We start from the raw sequence: 15946 nt of genomic DNA, 5'->3' as shown, positions 1-15946 counted from the left end.
CACTCCAATGGTGCTGTTCCACCTATTCTGCTCAGTTTAGGAGTAAATGCATTAGAAACATCATTCCCGGTACTGCTGAATGCCCAAATTTATGGCTTATTTATAATTTAACCGGGAATGCTTAAATGCCATGTGACATAAAAGTAGACCCTGATAGCTTGTTGCCGTAGAAACTGAAACAGCCTCTTTTTGTTCAGTGCAGGAAATGTTTAGTGACTTTTTTTTTGGCCCTTTCTCTCTTTTAATACAGAATATATTGTGTGATTCTCTCTGTTCTTCCTCCTAAAGCGAGGTCCGCTTGGCTTCTCCCTATCAGTGTAATTAGTATTGTAAGGGTCATAGGTTTAGGGGACAAATGAGCAAAGATTGGTCAAAATTAGTAGTTAGAATTTTAACCAGCTCACTGCCGGCCCACGCTCCTCTTCTTTTTTAATGATGATTCTTGATGGATCAGTCCAGCTATAATGACCCTCAAGCAATATGTTCTAATATATATATATATGTATATATCTAATATATATACATTCTAATAATATACTGAATGATTGGTTGGACTGAGATTATCCATGGGATTCATTTTCTACACGATGCTCCTAATAAGATGCACTAGAGACTGAAATAATCCTTGGTTAATAACATTTTTTGATTAACCCCTTAATGACAAATGTCAAAATGCATTGTTTTCAATGGGTTTAGGGACCGCCCATTGTCCTAAAGGGGTTAAATTGTACAACATGCAGCATCATGGGAGCTGAAGCCGGTTCCTCCGAAGCATCAGAGGATTGAAAGCAAAAAGAAAAATGCCAACAGTTACCAAAATACTTTTTTTTTTGCCAAAAAAAGTCTACCAAATTGCACTTGTTCTAGCTTCAGCGCCGGTTAACAGAACATCGGGGGGGAAAAAGCCATGTTTCTTTATTTTTGATTTTGGATTTCTTGGTTGCTTTTAGTCCTAGTAGTAATTCACATGCATAATCTAAATGGATTAAAAAAAAAACCGACTTCATTTCATTAAAATGTTCATTCCTATTGAAACCGCATCAATGAAACCTGCGTGGAGACATAACGCGTTCATTTTCTCACTGCCTTCAAATGGATATCTCCCGTAGGTGAGAATAATGCGATATAAGTGGTTATCTGCTAAAGAATATAATGATACTCGGTCTGATTGCAGCTTTCATTCCAGATTGTGAGACCACTTCCCTCATCTGATGTCTGCACTCAAATGTCAGCTCGGATAATAAATCCCGTATTTTAAGAAAATAAGTCAATCAAAGAGCAAAGAAATTATAACAGATGTTACACTGACTCCTTCTAAGAGTTAATCCCTTACATTTATTATACTATGCATTTGTTGTGGTTTGCCTCATAGAAGAGTCGGTCTCTGCTTTGGGGACTATAAAAATGAGTGATCTGATTTCTATGTAAGCTGGAAAAGGAAGGAAGGAGAAAAGGAAAGAAAGAGACTGAAAAAGAGAACGAAAGAAAGGAGATAAAGAACAAAAGTGGAAAAGGAAAGATAATAGAGACAAAGACATGAGTTAAAGAAATGAGAAAAGGCAAGGAAGGAAAGTAAGATGAGATTGAAATACCGTATTTGCTCGATTATAAGACGAGGTTTTTTTCAGAGCAAATGCTCTGAAAAATACCCCTCGTCTTCTAATCGGGGTCGTCTTCTAATCAGACCTCAAATAGAGTCTGATTAGGAGACTAAGATCCAGATCCCCCGCACCGCTGCAGGGGACCTGGATCCTCCTGTCTCACCCCCCCCCCCCCATCATACACACTTACCGGTGCTTCCTGCTGTATTGCCGGGGCAGCGGGTTGACGTCTACGCGATCCGCGTAGACAACGTCCGCTGCAGCCGGAAGGAGGTGTGGCTAGCAGCGGGGGTTGTCTGCGTCCGTCGCGTAGACCTTCCCCGACTGTCAGAGATCTCTGATCTCTGACAGCCGGGGAAAGTATACGCGACGGACGCATACAAACCCCCGCTGCCAACTCCACCTCCTTCCGGCTGCAGCAGAAGGCGACGTCAACCCGCTGCCCCGGCTGGAAGCACCGGTAAGAGAGGGCTGAGAGGGGAGAGAGGGGAGAGAGGAGAGAGGAGAGGAGAGGAGAGGAGAGGGGAGGGGAGGGGGGGGAGAGAGTGTGTGTGTGTGTGTTAGTTAAATGGGGGCATAGGGCATTTCTGGAGTGGCGTTAAGGGGGCATTTAATAGAGCACTCTGCCTCCTGAAATGCCTTATACCTCCCTATATGCCACTCTGCCCCATAATATGCCTTTTAACCCCCTAAATGCCAGAGTGGCATATAGGGGTATAAGGCATTTCTGGAGGCAGAGTGCTCTATACAATGCCTTTTAACTCCCTTAATGCCACTCTGCCTCCTGAAATGCCTTATACCTCCCTATATGCCACTCTGCCCCATAATATGCATTTTAACCCCCTAAATGCCAGAATGGGATATAGGGGTATAAGGCATTTCTGGAGGCAGAGTGGCATATAGGGGGTCAAAAGGCATACCATGGGGCACAGTGGCATATAGAGGGTTAAAAGGCATATCATGGGCCACAGTGCCATATTGGTGTGGCAAGCCTGGGGGCAGATGTGCGTAACTGGGGGACAGGCTGGAAAATACAAGAAATAAAAACAAAAAAAATATTTTTCTCAATCATAGCTTTTATTAAAAAAAATAGTTTACATGAATTAACATTTACTGGTAAAACTTTTTTCCTTTAGGGTCGTCTTATATTCAGGCTTTTTCTTTTTTCCTAAGTTAATATTCAGATTTTGGGGGGTCGTCTTATAATCAGGGTCGTCTTATAATCGAGCAAATACGGTAAAGAAAGAAAGAATGAAAAGATACAAGGAGAAAGGGAATGAAATGAGAGAAAGGAGAAAATAAAGAAAGGAGAGGATGCATTCTGCTGGATAAAACATGACTAAGAAAAAGTGGAGGCTATGAGTGGTTTACGGAACACATGCTTATGATCTAATATATACTGTATATATATATATATATATATATATATATTAATATATATGCACCTATAGAGACGAAAGCTTCTGGCAAGCTTTGTCATCTTAGTGTACGCACACAAATTATATTTTGACTTTTAAAAAGGAACATGCAAGACATACACCCATCATTCAGTATAAATAAAACATTTATTTTTGTTAATATTTTTTCTCCCCGCCCTACATTAAACACCCAAAATCTACGTAATCCCCTGCATTATAATGCCAATACTTTGCATTTATACACAAACGCATTTCATTTATTCACTGTAAAAACCTGTTCACTGATACATTGTAACACTTCTTGGTCTGTCTCTCTGCTTCGCCATGGGATTGAGCCACGTAGAGAGGACTCCAGCCACTGGCTACCGTATGTTATACCAGCTGTGATTGGTTATATCAGGTACGTTACACCAGCTGTGATTGGTTATGAGATCCTCGCCAGCGAGGCGGCCCCCCGCATCTGGAAGCAGCGGGAACGCGAGTGATCATGGAGACTCATGTGGCAGATTTCCTCATTCCTTACCATGGCAATTGCCTAAAAGCCAACATTTACAGCTATAATTGTACTGCATTTTTTGTTTCCAGGATAGTCTAGCCCTAAATAATCTTCTAGATTTTTTAAATATATTTGAAACGCAAAATACAAAAGCAGTTCTGATCAGATTGGCCCACCATTTATTTTCCTACCCTGTGGTAGAAGCTGGTTACCTAGCGGTCTAAGCTGGACCCGGGAGACCCATGCATTTGTTACCTGGACCGTTTACCATCTTTGATTGCCCTCCTCGTGATAGCCGCCAGTACCATAGATGTTGTAGGTGATGGCACCGGGCTGTTATGTTACAACCTTACAACCTAGACCCTTTGTGCACTTGGTGGGAAGGGGCAAAAAAAAAGGGGGGTTTTTTCTGAAAGGTGCACAGTTCCTGTTCTTATGCTAGACATCAAGGGATCGTGGCTACAAGACATACCCCCCCCCAGGGGCAGGAAGGTAGTATAAGCATTAGTGGGGACAAAAATATTTTGGACACACGGAACCCAAAAACTAGATACACCGCCGGTTATGTTTGATGAGACCCTTGCTTAGAATTTATCACGCATTAGGTATCCCCTTTTTGAAATCTTTATTTGTATTCATGCCAAGCAATAACATATCAGCTTGTAATAAACAGTTCAAATATCTTATAACAATTTCAGCAGCAAGATCCGAGAGTTCTCCATTGTTTATTCTTCGTCACTCGTTATTGTTTCTTTTTTTTATTTTTTTCCATTTTCTTTTTATTATTACATCATCCGATTGTTCAGAATGCAGATCTTTAAATATGGATCCGCCCCCCCCCCCACCCCTCCATCATGGGAAAAAAAGAGAACATTGTTTTTATTTTATGTAAAAAAAATATCAAATATAAATTTATGAAAGACCATTCATGACATATACAGTAAGTGTATACATTTTGCTACGGCAGCCTGTGATATTTGGAATTAATTTAGAATGGTCATATATTACCCTTTTTTTTTTTTTTTTTTTTAAACTAAACACACTAATAATATAAGACCATAAATGAATGTATACAGTCAGGCATCTTTCTGTGTATCGAGATACACTGCGTTACTCTTTACAATTAAGTATAATTCATAATCACACCACTGTTTTATTAATTCTTTGACTAAGGTTTTTTTTCCATGTAGAAATATAAACCTTAAAGTTGACTGCGCTCGACGGTTGTAAAAGCATTCGGTTCCCAGTAGTTCAGAGAAAATAAAAGTCATTCGCAACTACATTTCATAGAATGGCTGTCCAAACATTTTGTGCACTTACGTCTTTTTGTAAACAATACCTGAAAGCATTTTTTTTTATTTTTTTTTTTAAAAACAAGAAAAAAAACAAAACATTGATTATACAAATGATTCTTTATCTGGATCTGCACGTATTTTACAGTCATCATTTTGTGTCGAGTCTTCCCGTTTTAACAACGTGCTGTCGCTCGTGTCTCTAGTCACGCTGTCATAGGACGGTGGGAAGGAAGTCGAAGATATAGATTCTGTTTTATCGAGGGAGCGGCCGTAATGCTCATTCATCATGAGCGCAATGAGTCCCTCTTTTTCCGGGGCGTCCTCTTCAATAATGTTACCATCAGAGGACCTGTGACGGTATAAGAATGAGGCCTGCTTCATGGAACGGCGAAGCAGGTGCCTCCTGTAGGCCCTCTGAATCACACAGATGGAGACCTCTTCTTGTTTCCGTCTTAGGGTGGTTGTAATTGGTTCATAGGAAATTTTGGACGGGTTGGCCGCCATGAATTTTTCTTCCATTTGTGCTTTTAGCGTATCCATCTCTCCGGATTCACCAAGGACCCTTTTGGTGAAGGCAAACAATATATCCAAGCAATGGATCCTGTCCCCGCTGACCATGGGAAGATCCATGGCGATGAGTTTAATCTTATTTGGTATTGGTATGCGCAAAGGCTCCGCCAGGGAATCAGCGAACTCCGAGAGGCGGGAGTAACTGATGAATTGTGTCGCTTCGGGGTCAAATTTTTCCCAAACTTCGTAGAACATCTCGAAGTCGTCTTCGCTTAAGGGTTCCGTGCTTTCCTCCGTAGCAACGCTAAAGTTTTCAAGGATGATGGCAATGTACATATTTACAACAATGAGAAAGGATATGATTATGTAGCTGACAAAAAATACAATTCCCACGGAGGGGTTCCCGCAGTTTCCGACAGTAAGGCTTCCAGAGTTGATAAAGTGTGGGTCGCAGTCTGGAGGTCCGCTGTTTAATATCGGGCTGAGAAGACCGTCCCAGCCAGCAGACGTTGTAATCTGGAAAAGGCATATCATGCTGTTTCCAAAAGTCTGGAAGTTGAACATGTCATCGATGCCAGCTTCCATCTTCACGTAGGCAAAGTTAGCCATGCCGAAAATAGCGTATATGAACATGACCAGAAATAGCAATAGGCCAATATTAAATAAAGCGGGAAGTGACATCATTAAGGCAAACAAAAGGGTTCTAATTCCCTTAGCTCCGCGTATAAGTCTGAGTACACGTCCGATTCGAGCTAAACGGATTACCCTGAACAGAGTTGGAGACACAAAATATTTTTCGATAATGTCCGAAAGTACAATTCCTGGAAGAAGCAAAGAAATAGGTAATTAGTATAACTAATCTAAGCGCAAATGCTAATTCATTAAAACGACAGGGAAAAGGGTGGAGTCAAACTATACATACACTGTGTGTATATTATATATATATATATATATATATATATCATATATTATCGATATGATATATTATATAACATATTATATATCTAATATATATAATATATTATATATCTAATATATAATATTTATTATATATCTAATATATAATACATATATATAATACATAATATATTTATAATATATAATACATTAGATATATACATATATATAAAACATATATAACACATAATATATATAATATATATATATATATATATATATGATACGTAATATATATATAGTCCCCCTGTTGCTTTAAGTACATATATTTCATGTAATCCAAGGATAATACATCCATTTGTTACATTTTAACCAACTGGCAAGGGGTCAGAAAAAAACACATTGTTTTGCAAACTGTAAGTGAATGAATTCTATATTTTTAATACTTTTAATACACAAATATGTCAAAGCTCTGAATGTATCACAGATGTGAAATTTGTGTTGTAAAGCATTCCGTGTGCCAAACAATGCAGTTAATGACACAATACTCAATATGGTGATATATGTTTAATTTGCCACGGAAAATGAAAACCATGTGCTGACGTTATTAATGTGCGCGCATGTTAATTGGACACAGACAGCGACATGCGCGCCAGGCAAGGCTGTTTATTAAGAATTTCTACGTTTTGTCACAATCAAGCTCGTATGTAAATCCCTGTTAAATTTCATTACAATAATTAAAAACGTGTCAACAGCTTTTTAAAGGAATGAAAGTATTTTGATTAGAAGGGAGATATTTATTTTGCTCACGTTTTTAATGATCGTTTGTTTTGGACACTTACCCACAATGGAAAGGATCACAACCACAAAGTCGAAAATATTCCATCCGATGGTGAAGAAATAATACCTGAGGGCCAGGATTTTAAGACAGCATTCTCCAGAGAAAATAATCACAAACGCCAAATTGATCTTATAAAGTAATGACTCTATGTCTTGGCTCTGCTCATCAGTCTCCACCATCATGGTGACCATGTTCAGGCAGATAAGGACCATGATGATGATGTCGAAAGCTTGTTTCGTCACCACGTCAAAGACGAAACCTTGAAACTTGTTCTGTGAGATGATAAAAAATATATGTCAGAAATAGCATGGGGAAAAAAAATGTCACACAAAGTTGTTACTTTACGAAAATCTCCGAAATACTAAATTATTTTTTTGTTTCTTTTAAAATTAAATCCACTAATAATCCTTTTCCCAAAGTCATAACCTTACTTTTCTTGTTGTGATATAAAATTCCCATTACATTATGTATCACGTCATCAGGTTATGTAGGGCTATTACAATAAGGGAGAATAACATTAAAATTAACAAAATCAGTAGATAATTCTCCGTTTTGGGCTTGGCAGAACTCTGGGAAACATTATGCCGTTAGTTCTACTGGTATTGCGCAATATTAACAGCGCAGTACGTATATATATATAATAAATATTAATGCTCGGGTCTTACGTGGGGCCTGGGAATTGGCTTTTGCGGTTTCTTTGACCCCAGTTTTTTCATGGCATTGTAGTATTTTTTTTGCTCCTCAGTCATGAAGATGTCCTGACCCCCTAAGTAAACAGATACACAAAACGTTAATTGGAAGAATATTCACCAAAAGTAACAGATTGGGAATTATATTATTCACTGGATCCTTACTTTCAACCTAATTAACCCCTTAATGGCAAAATGCATTGTTTTCAATGGTTTTAGGGACCGGCCATTGTCCATGGGTTCCACAATAACATATTTGAGTTTCTGGCCTTAATGACCACTTTCTAAACTTTGCAACAGTAACATGTCGACTATTCATTTAATCTATTAAAAGTTTGTACATTTCGTAACATAGAATTTTCCTGTATATTTTTTTTATTTTCGAGTATAAGCTCTAAAAATCAACAAAAAAATACAATAAGGCAAATCCAGCAGATTAAAGAATAATAGACATTTGAAAGTCTTTTTTTTCCCCCCAACCTAAAATACTAACTAAGACTAATTCTATTGAAGTAAAAACTGGTGTCATATTTGTTTTTTCCGGAAAGATGGTAACAAAACAAGACGAACGATAAGACGTTAAACTAAGTAGGTATGTTCTGGGCTTATGTTATATATATAGATAACGTCTCAGATGATAATGATGTTGATTCATTCTGGTGCGACATGTTTATATATAAATTACTGGATCAACTGGCGGAAATTAGATTGGCGACGCACACTAATACTGTATCGGTTTCAATTAGCGTTCCGCCGGCTTTTTCAGAACGTTCCATATAGAGATGTTATTGAGTGGTATATGTTCTACGTGATGTTTTCTTATTTAAAAGCACATGTTCTTGTAATAAAGTAGCGATAGCCCCCCCCCCGGCAGAAATATTACATTTGATTCCTGCCTTCTCTATGGCTTCTATTTAGGTAATTTATTCCAGTGAGTCACATCGCCCAGAACACGACTTCGTGAAAAGGGACGGCTCGCTTATCTGATGGAGCAGCGCAAATCCGGGATTTGATGTCTAACGCGAGTAAATGGATACCGTATATTCATTCATTCGCCGTATAAGCCGTCCACAGATCACAGCTAAACCGGGGGGTTTTGTTATCTTTTGTAAAAAGGACGGAATGCTGGTAATTACTATGCTACATGCACATTTTTTTCCCAAAACCTATTAAAAATAATTGTAGTGTTTTACATAACTAAAAATGCATAGTTTGTATTGACAATCAGGCTGCGAATTTAAATCTCCACAAATACAACAAACAGCATCAGACGACACGCCGGATTCTTTCTGTTGTGACTTTGACCGCACGCCATCATAGTTAGTGTTTTGTGACAAAACCGTTGGACGCCATATTTTTCTACGTTGCTTTGTGACATCTGTAAATGTCAGCCTTTGTATTGGCTGACATGCTTATGCGTCAATCGGTGCCTCTACCGTCATACTGGAGCTAGCCTAGGGTATTCTGTATACATAGTAGAGGGTATGAAGGTGAAGAATGAAATACCCCCACCACTACTTACATTATTAACATGCCTGGCAGGGGTGGGATTATTTTAACTCAACCCTCAGCCATATATAAAGTCTAGCCGACCCTATTCACTAAGGAGAAGGAGGTCAGAAGAGTTGTGGTTCCAATTATCATCTTCACCCTGGAGGTCCAGCTGCAGGGTGATTCTACAGCAGGAAGAGCATGGCTGGCCCTGTATAATGTATAGTTAAATCATTAATAGTGAAGAGAGGGAGTTAAAACAACAACTCTCCTAAAGATTTAGCTTTTAGCGAATGAACTCAAAGGCCTGTTATTTCATACACGTTTTTCTCAGTCGCTTGTTAAATTATCCAATTTGTCTGTCCGTTCCCACCCGCGGTGACTCGCTGGAACTATATCTGACCTGAGTTACAGCACTCCGAAGACGATACATTTTCAGATGTGCGGAATTTAATATTTTTTTTATTAATCTAATTAAGTGTTAAGGCACTAACTAAAAGTTCTGTGTTAAGAGAAGCCCAACGGCAGCAATCGGGTTAGTGCAGGTTCGAGAAGGTCCAGGTCTTGAAGACATAAAGCTAACGTGAGCCCAGCTTCTCGGATCTTTACAGAAATAACAAGAACGCATTTTTGTCGTTTCTTACATGTGAAAAAAAGCCAGGAGGAGGTATTTTGAGACGGTATAATACAAGAAAGTGACCGATTGATACTTGAGCTAACAATACCATAGGTCAGATACTTATCTTCTTCTTTTGTTGGTTAAAATTGTCAATGATTACACCGATAAACAGGTTCAGCGTGAAGAAAGAGCCGAAGATGATAAAAATCACAAAATACAAGTACATATACTTGTTTATTTCATATATCGGCTGAAGTTCAATCTAAAGGGAAAAAGAAAAAAGAAGAAATAACACACAATGAGTTAAATAATGGTGCTTTCTATGATTTTTATACATACATACAATAGAAGGCTTTCTATGCTATTGTATCTTCTGCATTTTTATATAAAAAAATAAATAAAATGATTTTGTAGGTTTTTATATACGACGAACAGTGAGGTTATTTGAGGTTAATATTTAATTCTCCCAATTATTCACATTATTGGGGGTCTCTATTATGATTTAATGTACACGGAGTTGGTCCGACTTGTGATTTATGGTCAATGGTTTCTTGGTGGCTTAAGCAGAAGGAATGGGACGCTAGTTGGTTTTAGGACTGGAAAGTCATTGGCTTCTCTATATAGAGGTCACATGGGATGCTGTTAGGACTGTGTCCAAATCCTCGGTGGCCCAGAGTCCCCAGTGTTTAGTAGGGTGGCTCAGAAGACCCTGTGGGTACATAACATGGATCTGTCTATCCTGCCATCCTCATGGGTTGCCCGCTCTAGCACAGAATATGACATCATATGATGGACGACTGTAAGGGAGCATGAAAGATGTCTACGCTACTCATGCGCAGGTCTACTGCCCCACACTACATAGAGGTAGTTGGGAGTTCCTGTTCTTAACGCCTCACACCCATCCTGCAGTGTGTTTTAGGTGGTAGATGCCCCACAGCATAGCCCGGGAAGCTCTTCCAGCCATACCCTGAGGTCCTCTGTTCTAGGTGCCAGGACATGGCACAACATCCCAGCGCTCTCTGTCAGAAGGAAGCGTGGGGGAAGGGTGCAACAATGGCTGCGCTTTCATCGTCCCAACTGGCCCATTCAGTAAGTGGAGCTCCAGGGAGTCTTAAAACCCAATAGGGTGATCTGGCTCATTAATGTGGGTTGCCCCCATATCTGCCCCCATATCTGCCACCATTTGTCTAGTTGGCCCAGGCCAGAATGTGCACTATGTGCCCATATTTACACAAGGCAATTCCTTGCATTGTTATGCCTCAAGGGAGATATAAAATCATTGGATTTAGGATTTTTTCCACTTTTTAATAGAAAGGTTATGCCCTCTCCGTCTAAACACACCATGCCCTCGGGAAGAGGTTTCGCCAGCGCAGCTTGTTGCAATTCCGTCCAATGTTGTTTTTTTTTTTTTGTAGAACAATTTGTTTAAATGACTAAATGTCTGCATTTCTGAAGGAAAATTATAATTTACATTAAGCAATTAACTCGACGGTTCAACGCAGGTAAGTTTTCATAAAATTAATGAGGCACAGTGGGAGCTCGTTTGTTCGTTAGAGTAAAAAGAAAAAATATATATAAATTAAACTGGAATCCTGCTTACCTGTGAACCCAGCGTTAAAGGCATATTCAAAATCAGAATTTTAAAGTATTTTTATTTATTCATTTTACAAAATGTGTTTTCCCTCACATGTGACATATTTGTCCCTTTGTGAAAGTAGAAGACGCAGAGATTCTTGTTTCTGAATTTCTCGGCACTGAGAATCCTATACCTGGTGGGTGATTTTTTGCAATGCATGGGGGGGGGGATTAACCACAAGGCAACCAGGGCTACTGCCAAGGTCTCCCAGCCAAATTATAGGCATCACCAAGTCATACTGCGCTCTCACAGCTCACCCAGGTGGGGACGCTCTCTTAAGTTTTGACCTCTTTTAGCTTCCCCTGAAATCCCATTGCTTTATGGGACATGACCTTTGTTGTTTCTCCCTCTTCTCTATGTCTGTCTCCCTCTCCGCTCCATGCATCTCTCCCCACTATGGCTTTCTCACTCCTCTCTGCCCATTTCTCTCCCTCTCCCCTATCTCCATCTTTCTCGTTCTCCTCTACGTTCAATCTCTCCCTCTTCTCTACATCAATCTCTATGTCTATTTCTCTTTCCTTTGTCCACCTTTTCTTCCATATGCCAATTTCACTCTTTCTTCCCTATATCAACTTCTCTCTCTCTCTCTTCCCTGTGTCCATTTCTCTCCCTTATGCCAGTCCCTCTTCCTCTCCCCTATGTCTTTCACCCTCCACTCAATGCCTATTTCTCTCCTCTGCCCCATGACCATTTCACCGAAACGTCCATTTGGCTCCCTATGACCTTCTCTCTATGTCCACCTTGTCTCCTGTCTCCTGTGTGTATTTCCCATCTGATCGTTATTACCCCTCCACATTTTATTTGACTGGCCTCGTCATCCCACTTTCCCAATTCTTGTCGTTTTCTCCTTTCCTTTGATCTTTCCTCTTTTGGCATGGACACTTTGCCTATCAATGTTTGGCCCGCAAACTCTATTACTATTATTTATTTTGGACACACAGCAAGACCAACCTTACGTTGGCATTGAGAACTTGAAATTTAGATCTTCAGGAAGGATAAAGCTAATGAATAAATGGTGGCTGATATACTAGATCTACAGCTCAGCTCTTGTACTTTATACAGTCTTCCCTGTGAAGTCTCAGCCCACCGCATATCATTAATAAGCGGCCCCCAAAGAACTCTGGATACATATTATCCTTGACCCAAATGGTAACGTTATCCTCAAATAAAAATAAGCCTGAGATTTGGAAGACTATGTGTCTTAATTTGGCTTTCGATACAACTTTAGACATTTGGATCATATTATTTCCATTGTCTAATTAACCACAAACCTCCCAAATAAAGCCCTTCTGTTAAGTCATAAATGTAGAATTGGACTTTTTTTTTTTTTAGTATAACAATATTTGTTTATTGTAAAAAAGCAAAATTGTGGAATGTCATTCTGTTACTACAAAATACTATTTTTTTTATTTTTTTTTTAGATTTAATTCTTAAAGTAAAATTTAGCTAAACATCATAAATCCTCCGAGTAATAATCCTCCTGTAATTCTCCAAGTATGAAATGTGTATGGGGCAACGAAATAATTAGTTAAATCTGGGTAATTAAATGTATTTTTACGATGGAGCCTAAACCTCAATCGAGCCCATTGTTATATATCGTTTGGAAATGAAATCCGTGTAATAAAAATCACGTGTGGGTTAAAGGGAGTGAAAAACCGAACATACACAAATCAATTGAATTAGTAAATTACATATTGTAATGAAAAGAGACCACCGGGTTAGAACGAGAGTGGAAGACCAACAGAGAACTTTGTGATGACTGAAGGTTGTTTTTGGTGCAAAATATATATACTATATACTATATGCATTTATATATATATGTGTGTGTATATATATATATATATATATATATATATATATATATATATATAGCCGTGAAATATGGGTTGGGATCGTTCCCTTAATTCAAACTTTAACACAAATGATCTCTGCGTGTCCAGTATGCGACCCCATCGAGCTTCTCCTCCGCAATGCGCTGGCCCTGTATAATGTATAATTAATGTTGTGACGTGATCGGGCCAGATGCATGCAGATGTCGTCGCATAAGCTTTCGGTTGCCCCGAAGAAAAGTAACACCATCGACTATGGACACCATCGCTGACAACGGATATGAACCAATCCTGTACTGACCTTATCGCGCGAGTCCACCGCTGCATACATGATATTCATCCATCCTTTAAATGTCGCCTGTAGAAAAAGTAGCGTGTGATCAGCTCAAAGCATTAGAAACATAGAACCTGCCAGCAGATCGGCCCCATTCGGCCCCCGTCTAGTCGCCCGCTTTTCCTGCTGTAAAGACTCAGTCGTTGGTCTCGTCTTAAATTCAGGAGCCGTATGTCTATCCCGCGCATGTTTAAATCCCCTCACTGTATTACCCTCTACCACTTCTGCTGGGAGGCTGTTCCACTTATCTACCACCTTCTCTGTGAAGTCAAACTTTACATTACAAGCCTCGAACGCTCTAATTTGACATGCTATGGCCATTGCTAATATTCCAAATGAGAAATATATTACCATCCTATATCAAAAAGAGTATGTATATTTTAGACCCGGCGTGACTCTGGGAATCTCGTAATAAAAAGACCCTTACATAAATCTTTAAATCAGCATAAAAAATGGCTTTAAAAAAAAAAAAAAGAAGAAGAAGTTTTTACAATGCCTCCCATTCCTGTACTCAAAAAGAAACAGCTGCGTCTCTCCGCCAAGGGGGGGAAAAAACAGAACAATGCTGAAGTTTAACGCCGGAGAAATGGCTGACGGGGTGCCAGCAAAGCATCATCGTGTCTGAAGTCTCCATATTGCAGTAATTAGCACCGTGTCTATGTACATATTACATTACTGAAAATCTATGTCAGCCTTGGCAGAGCTCTAACCCTAACCGATCGCTGCTACAACGAAACGCAGCGCATTCCTCGACCGCTTAGGAGCCGGACGCAAAAAGCCAAAACAAAAAATTTAAAATTGCTCATTTTTTATTTGGATCTAAGGATGTTTTGACTCATTCTGCACATGACCTGACCATCGTCCTTAATGTTTGTTTTCCATAACGAATAAGCGAATGAATTATACAACAAATAAGCTATAAATTATGTAAAGATCCCCCCAAAACAGCCAGAATATCTCAATAAAAATATATTTCCAAAACTTTTCTCCCCCCCCCCCCCATTGTGTGAACAGAATTAGGTTTCTAAACCGGGTTCCAAATCCCAACCACGGCCTGATAAGTAAAGGTGGGGATTCTAGTTGATTACAGATCAGTTCTAGTGATCTATAGACTTCGGTAAGGCGATACCATGTCTCCTGTGCTATATCGTATTATATTATATATATTATATATATTATATATATGTTATATATACGGCGCTTAAGCTGGAAGCGCCCAAAAAAAATTGATGGACGCTCTTGTGATTGGAAACCCAGTTTTAGAATCCTGACCATAATAATGGCCGACAAACGGAAGCCCGTCCAGTAAACTCGAGACACGGTGTAGCAGATGACTACAATCATAATTCATCATTAAATAATCATTTGAAATTTAAACGACGCAAAGAACACTTTTGGCCATTTATATGGGATAACGGGTCCTACACGTACCACTTGTAGTAATGCGAGGTATCCCGCGCCAACATTGTCAAAGTTGACCTTCTCTTTTGTCCAGTAGGCCACCGAGTCACCGAGGGCATCGCATTGAGTTTTGTTTTCAACAAATTCGTATGACAATTGCTCCTTGGTCGTGGCGTTAATGCACTTGCCAAACTTTCCGGCAAATAAATTCACTCCCATGATGCTAAAAATGAGCCAGAAAATCAGACAGACCAGCAGGACGTTCATGATGGACGGGATAGCCCCCATCAGGGCGTTTACTACAACCTTGGACAAATGGAGCAGAAGAAAAATGGAATTATTTTATAGGGGGGAAAAAAACTAACAAATTGATTCAGATTAGCTTGATTTTTCCTTAATTTTAATACCAATTATGTTTGATTTAAAATAAAAATGATACCCCACCATGCTTAAAACCCCGTCTAGGTTTTGGAACTGGTTGCAAATATGTAGTGACGATTAGAACATCACTGCAAATGTTCTTAAAACAGGGTTTTTTTTCCTATTAAAAACCCCAGCTAACATTTTTGTTTTTTTAAACATATCAGTAAAAATCAAGCTAACACATAGAACGTAGTTTCATCATCACAAAATAATTTTATTACAAATTATAACTCTAGTCTAACACATCCAATGTTAGCTGTAAAACCAAAAATAACAAAAAGTGAAAATCTGCCGAAGACAAAATGAAATTAAGGGTTTGTTTTTTTTTGATGAATAATAATAATGGGAAAATTCTCTCTTTGTAAAGTTTTTATCGAGAGTGTGCGGGGCCCCCGGTATAACTTAGTCGTCGGCAGATTTTAATGATGATAATTATGGCTTTAATAGCCCAAGCAATAAATTAATT

At 39.0% G+C, this 15946-nt stretch overlaps 1 protein-coding gene across 1 annotated transcript in view; it reads right to left on the bottom strand.

Moving 5' to 3' along the window:
• Nucleotides 1-4912: 4912 nt before the first annotated feature.
• Nucleotides 4913-15946, bottom strand: part of LOC149278875 (sodium channel protein type 5 subunit alpha-like) — a 114868-nt gene continuing 103834 nt past the window's right edge. Inside the window, exons 22-27 of the mRNA XM_089501675.1 lie at nt 15088-15363; nt 13624-13680; nt 9982-10119; nt 7724-7828; nt 7060-7330; nt 4913-6141 (exon numbers count right to left, since the gene is read on the bottom strand). Coding sequence (XP_089357801.1) covers nt 4913-6141; nt 7060-7330; nt 7724-7828; nt 9982-10119; nt 13624-13680; nt 15088-15363 — 2076 coding nt within the window. The remainder of the gene's footprint in view (nt 6142-7059; nt 7331-7723; nt 7829-9981; nt 10120-13623; nt 13681-15087; nt 15364-15946) is intronic.

This window comes from Sceloporus occidentalis, unplaced genomic scaffold, assembly GCF_023333645.1.
Source record: "Sceloporus occidentalis isolate IW3139 unplaced genomic scaffold, rSceOcc1.0.p SCAF_178, whole genome shotgun sequence".
Taxonomy (NCBI): domain Eukaryota; kingdom Metazoa; phylum Chordata; class Lepidosauria; order Squamata; family Phrynosomatidae; genus Sceloporus; species Sceloporus occidentalis.
Note: the sequence above shows the minus strand (reverse complement) of the source record. Positions and strands in the feature narration are given on the sequence as shown.